The sequence below is a fragment of the Ipomoea triloba genome, chromosome 3, assembly GCF_003576645.1.
Source record: "Ipomoea triloba cultivar NCNSP0323 chromosome 3, ASM357664v1".
Classification (NCBI taxonomy): Eukaryota; Viridiplantae; Streptophyta; class Magnoliopsida; order Solanales; family Convolvulaceae; genus Ipomoea; species Ipomoea triloba.
Window position 1 is genome coordinate 5,592,083 of NC_044918.1, and position 6,000 is coordinate 5,598,082.

A 6,000-nucleotide genomic window follows, 5' to 3' on the forward strand; every position below is an offset into this window, starting at 1 on the left:
ATTTTTTTATAAATCATAAATAAATTAATGCAATGCAAATAATAATAATAATAAATATTGATTGTCACAAAAATAGAGTATATTATATATAAAGAAAATATAATTCGTTACTCTCCTCAGATGCCCATAATGCATAATTTCTATTAACTTTATTTTTACCTTTACTCCTTTCGTGATTAACATCTCTCATTTATAATTACTATAAAATAAATAATAAGAATCTCTCAAAAAATTCAACTTAATACAAATACATATATTAATAATGGATGAACATACAATTATATAAAATTATAAAATTATATTAATTAATAAAAATTAAATATTAAATCAATTATGCTGCAACCAGCAGCAACTTGTTGCTGGTTACAACATAAATTGCGAACAGTAGCAGCTTGCTGCTGTTCTCACAAATCCAGCAGATTCATGTTGCAATCGTAGCAATTTTTTTTGCTGCGATCGCAACAATTTTCTTTTGCTGCGATCAGCAGCAAAGCTCAGCAAAAAAATTTCTTTGAACATCAAAAGATAATAATTTTTAGTAGCAAAGTATATAAATATTTATGAAAAGTTTGAAACGTACAGTAAAAATAGAGGAAAAAAAATCTATAGAGAATTTTGAAAAGTTTGGGGTTGGAAGGTCATATTTTATCTATTTATATCAATGAAGAAAAAGTCTACAGAAATTCTATTCTGACAAAGTCTATGAAAGTTAATAATTTTTTGAATACCAAGTATACTTTTAAAGGCTCTATAAAAATCTGAATCGAACACCAATATACTTTTAAAGAGTTTTGAAAAGTCTGGATCCAATACTAGTAAACTTTTAAAGAATCTTTAAAAGTTTAAATTGAATACCACTAAAGTTTTAATGTTGATAAAAATTTTTAAAAGTCTATGAAAGTCATAATCGAATACACCCCTTTAGTCCTTTAATTAAAATAAAACATAACACTTTTACAAATTACGAAATCCCCTCTCGAGTTTTCACACAATATTATATTAAAACATCTATCCATATATCCATCCATCATATGAATGGCTGATATGGAGATGACACATGCACATCCTTCATGGTAGCAACCTTCTGATTGTTCCTATGTAGACGATGATGAGAGCCAAGGCCTACCTCGTTGACGTCTTCTTAATTCATTATTATTATTATTATTATTATTTAATTTCTGTCGTCTTAACCATACACACATCTTTTTTTCCTTCTAAACTTACCAACTGTGATAACCACATATAAGTATGCTATTTGCACCCCCATTGTCAACTTCATCTTCCATATTCTTTTGTGTCTTATTAAACATTATTATTCTTTGTGTGAATAACATCAAACTCTTAATATATTTCAGTCAAAATTGTAGCAAGTCAAAAATAGATACTCTTCTCGAGGAACCAATGGTCTAACAATTTTGACTAGACCAATATCCTACAAAGTTTGAAAATTATCAAAGTTTTTAAAGTTTTATGGCATTTTTTTTAATGATGAGAAAAATTTACCGTTATTATTTAAATGTATGTATTGAATAAATCTTATTCATGTATAATAGTACGTAAATCATATAAGAAAAGTAAATCATACTAAGAAAACTCCATGTGACAAATTCGACCAAAATGGTTTATTGCACTTTTAATACTTCAACTAGGAAAGAATGATGAAATTAATTTATAACGGACCATGCTAGAGAACCATAATTATTATTTCATATTAGCCGCTCCTGACGTGTCATCTTTTTATTTGATGTTTAAATTCTTTATTAAATCACGGGTGAATTAACCAATTCACTCAATAATTTTTTTTGTAAAAATAGAATAACTTATTTGGAGTAATAATTGTACGGGTGTGAAACAATTTCCTTTTTTTTTTTTTATAATTATTATAACAATCCGTTTGGTTGATTAGAAAATTTTTGAAGTTTTAATTCCTTCAAACATGAATTTTCTTGGTTGGTAGTATGAAGATTAATATCAGATTTGATTCATCGACTATTAGGATTTCACCATTTTTGGTCATTGACTTTCAAATATGTTCAGTTTTGTCCCAACTATGCAATTGTTAATCAAAATGGTCCTGATCATGACTATTTTGATTTGGACAAAGGATTATTTTAGGTAAAAATTGCATAGTTATGATGAAATTGAACAAGTTTAAAAGTCGAGGACTAGAGTGGTGAAAATTCTAATGGTAGAAGGACCAAATCAAGTATTAACTCGTAGTACGAAAAAAGTTCCTTTTGAGTTTTATTCCTTAAATTTGAAGAACTGAAATTCAACTGACTTTGCTAAGTATTCTAATTTTCATGAAAGAAAAATGACCATAATGAAACAATATTATTTTCTCACATTTTTATTACGTAGAAATATTTGAGTATTTATACTAGTTATAGATAGTAATTTTTTTTTATATCAACCAAAAAAATAAATCTAAAATATGCATTAATTCATTTCCATGAAATTAAATTTATATTCTTCATAATTTTTTTGTTTAATTTGCGATATCTTTAATGCTAATTATTATGAGTAAAATTAAGTCACTCTTCTAATTAAAAGGATTACTACTTTAACCATTCTTACCTATCTTAGGTTGAAAAGTGCAATTAACTCACTATTTGCCCAACATTGTCAGGACAAATAATTTTTTTGAAAATGGCGATGGGTCAGAGGAGGGAATTTTGGAGAAATAATTGTAATTCGATTAGAAAAAGATAAGTTGTGAATAAAGTAAGAATTTGATCAAATTATATTATTTGATAATGATGACTAAATTATTAGGAATGAGAATCGAAGAAGTGATAAAAATTAAAACGTCCCCATGTAAAAATAATAATTACTAAGGTAAAAAAATCTTTTTCTTTTCTACGCTTCATTGAATTGAAATTCATAGGAAAATATGAATTCTAATCTTCTCCCAAACTTTACCTATATGAATTATAATCTAATTCAACAATAAGAGAAACTCCAACTAAATAATATAATTTGTCAAGTCAAAAGAATTATATTTTGTAAAAGAATTTCAGTTACGGTTTACCCAACTCACCTTTAAGTTGTAACGAAAAGATACTATGTATCGAGACTGGGATAGGTCGAAATCAATGGTTTTATGATAAGCCACGTCATGGGTCAAATTTTGTGTATTTGATTTAAATAAATAAAAAAAAGGAAACGAGCTTAAAAAATCTTACTCGTATTTAGTGGATTAAAGACCACACAGGTGTGAACATACAAGTTTTTGTGTTAGAGAGAGAGAGAGAGAGAGACAGAGAGAGAGAGAGAGAGGAGCTGTCTTGTCCTTTTGGTCTGAGATCCCTTCTTTCCTTTTTACCGGACGGCGGCGGAAGAGAAGGAGACGGTTTTAGTGGTGGCAGCAGCAGCAGCAGCAGCTGTGGCTCCGGCGATGTGAAATCCCAACGGAAGATAATAACAATGCGTAGCCGATTCACTGTTCCGCCAGAGAACACGGTCTGCATTGGCCGTGCTTCTCCGATCTAACCCTTTTCTTCAGCGATCTCTTGCGTTTTCTGATCGATCTCTTCGTTTTTTTTTTCCGAGGTCCACTGTCTTTACCTCACTCTTGTCCCGATGAATTTCGCATTTTTATTTATTTATTTTGAATGTTTATATTTCCAGCTGCGAAGTTTGTTCTCTTTCTGTTTTAATCTCTTCTTTAATTAATACGGACTGGTTTCTTCTAATGTCATGTCAAGCTAGGATTAGGGTTATCTCGGTTTGGTTTCTAGGTTATTTTTCTTTACGTTTATCGCATTGTCTGCGAGGTCTAGGCTTTCGAATAGATCGAATTTACAAATGTGAACATTTACAATGGGATAATTTCCTGATTACGTGAAACAGTGTTGCCTTGATTTAGCTAAAAGATCAGTTATTTATTTATTTATTTATTTTAATTTTAATGTATTCTAGTTCTAGTTAAAAATGAGTAGAAAGTTTGAAACTTTTGTATCAGATATTCAGATCTAACTCTCAAAAGCCCCCAAAACATGTGGTTAACTGGACAAAGATGAGTTAAAATCTAGATTTTTATTTCCTGAATTGTAACAGAAATTAAGATTGGTTTCAAGTTCTGATGTATTTTTAATTTTGTATCATATGATTAAAGGAAAGGGTTGATTGATATGATCAGAGAAGATGTCGTTCAAGAGCATTGTACGCGAGCTGAAGGAGATGAAAGATGGGATAGGGAGCATATCAAGGAGAGGGTCAGAAGGGGGGAGGCATTGGCGAAGCAGGACACGGTCACATATAGCGCCTGATGTGGCGCCTTCTGATCCAATTGAGCAAGGCCAGTGGGCAAATTTACCACCAGAATTGCTTCTGGATATAATTCGGAGGGTTGAAGAGAGTGAGACATCATGGCCAGCTCGGACTGTGCTCGTCTCCTGTGCTTCTGTTTGCAGGTCATGGAGAGAAATCACTAAGGAGATTGTCAAGACTCCCGAGGAATGTGGGAAGCTTACTTATCCTATTTCTCTTAAACAGGTAGCCCTGCTTAACTGTTCTGCTGTTTTAATTTTTCATCTCACTGTTAGACACACAAAATGGAACTGAAAGGAATACATGTTGTTCTCTATATCTTGAAACAGCCCGGACCCCGTGACTCTCCTATCCAATGCTTTATCAAAAGAGATAGAGCTACTTCGATTTATCGCCTCTACTTTGGTTTGACTCCATGTAAGTTATGTTCTAGGTTGAAAGTATGTATCTTTTGCTGAAATTCTATCTATATATGTAATATGGAGAGCTCTGCAAGGAGGGTGTTGAGTGATAATTAACACTGGTGAAGTTCCTGTAAGGTATACTGCTAACCTTCTTACCACTTGACAGCTGAGGATGCAAGTGATAAATTATTGCTGGCAGCCAAAAAGATCAGACGGGCAACGAGCACAGACTTTGTCATATCATTGGTTGCAGATGAATTTTCGCGAGCCAGCAACACTTATGTTGGGAAGCTGAGGCAAGTTTTACCCCTCCACACCACAGAACAATCTTTCTAGGATAGAAAAGTAAAAAGTGTTTGTATTTTGGTTGTTCTATATAATTGATATTGGAGCAATTTGAGCAGGTCTAACTTTCTTGGTACCAAGTTCACCGTATATGATAGCCAACCCACACACGATTCGGTGGTTCAGCACAATCAGCCTAGTCGAAGATTCCATTCTAAACAAGTGTCTCCTAGAGTATCTGCTTGTAACTACAGCATTGCCACTATTTCCTACGAGCTCAACGTCCTTCGCACCAGAGGGCCTAGGAGAATGCAATGCGTTATGCACTCTATCCCCGTGACCTCTATTCAGGAGGGAGGCACAGCTCCTACACCAACATCGTTCTCACAGTTTCTCGATGACAAGCCTTCACACACACCAGTCTCGAAAGCTAAGGATAATCCAAACATGGATTCCAGCTCCCCTGGACATTCAGGTTCTCTTGTGCCAGAGCCACCTTCTCAAGAGCCCCTTATGCTTAAAAACAAGGCCCCTCGATGGCACGAACAGTTACAATGCTGGTGCTTAAATTTTAAAGGCCGTGTCACAGTGGCATCTGTCAAAAATTTTCAGCTCGTGGCCGCTGTGGATCCCTCTCACAACATACCAGCAGCAGAACAAGAGAAGGTAATCCTGCAATTCGGAAAGATTGGAAAAGATATCTTCACCATGGATTATCGCTACCCGCTTTCTGCGTTCCATGCTTTTGCAATCTGCTTGAGCAGCTTTGACACAAAACCAGCCTGTGAATGATTTCAGGTGGTTTGTAAATGATGAACATCTCTTGCTTTTTGTTGCTTCAGAATCTTGAATTATGCTTACTATCTATGAAGTATATCCATTGGCCATAAATTATTACTGATGATCAAAGCTTCTCAGTTTGCTTCTTTAGCTGCTAACTCTCTGCTATGAACATTTTCAATCCAACTGTAATATGTTGTGAGTAATTTTAATTACATGCAGAAAATGGATTATGAATAAAAAGTCCCTTTCTTGAAAA

At 33.4% G+C, this 6,000-nt stretch overlaps 1 protein-coding gene across 1 annotated transcript; it reads left to right on the forward strand.

The window, feature by feature from the left end:
- Nucleotides 1–3,219: 3,219 nt before the first annotated feature.
- Nucleotides 3,220–6,000, forward strand: LOC116013611 (tubby-like F-box protein 5). The gene is made up of 5 exons (XM_031253459.1): nt 3,220–3,552; nt 4,118–4,497; nt 4,602–4,689; nt 4,843–4,972; nt 5,081–6,000. The coding sequence occupies exons 2-5, from the start codon at nt 4,147–4,149 to the stop codon at nt 5,751–5,753; spliced, it is 1,242 nt and encodes a 413-aa protein (XP_031109319.1). The 5' UTR covers nt 3,220–3,552; nt 4,118–4,146; the 3' UTR covers nt 5,754–6,000.

Excerpts from the sequence above, each read along its gene's own strand:
- LOC116013611 (XM_031253459.1), top strand. The coding sequence starts at position 4,147 with ATGTCGTTCAAGAGCATTGTACGCGAGCTGAAGGAGATGAAAGATGGG. Across the intron at positions 4,498-4,601 it reads ATCCTATTTCTCTTAAACAG|CCCGGACCCCGTGACTCTCC; the intron begins GTAGCCCTGCTT and ends ATCTTGAAACAG. Across the intron at positions 4,690-4,842 it reads CTACTTTGGTTTGACTCCAT|CTGAGGATGCAAGTGATAAA; the intron begins GTAAGTTATGTT and ends ACCACTTGACAG.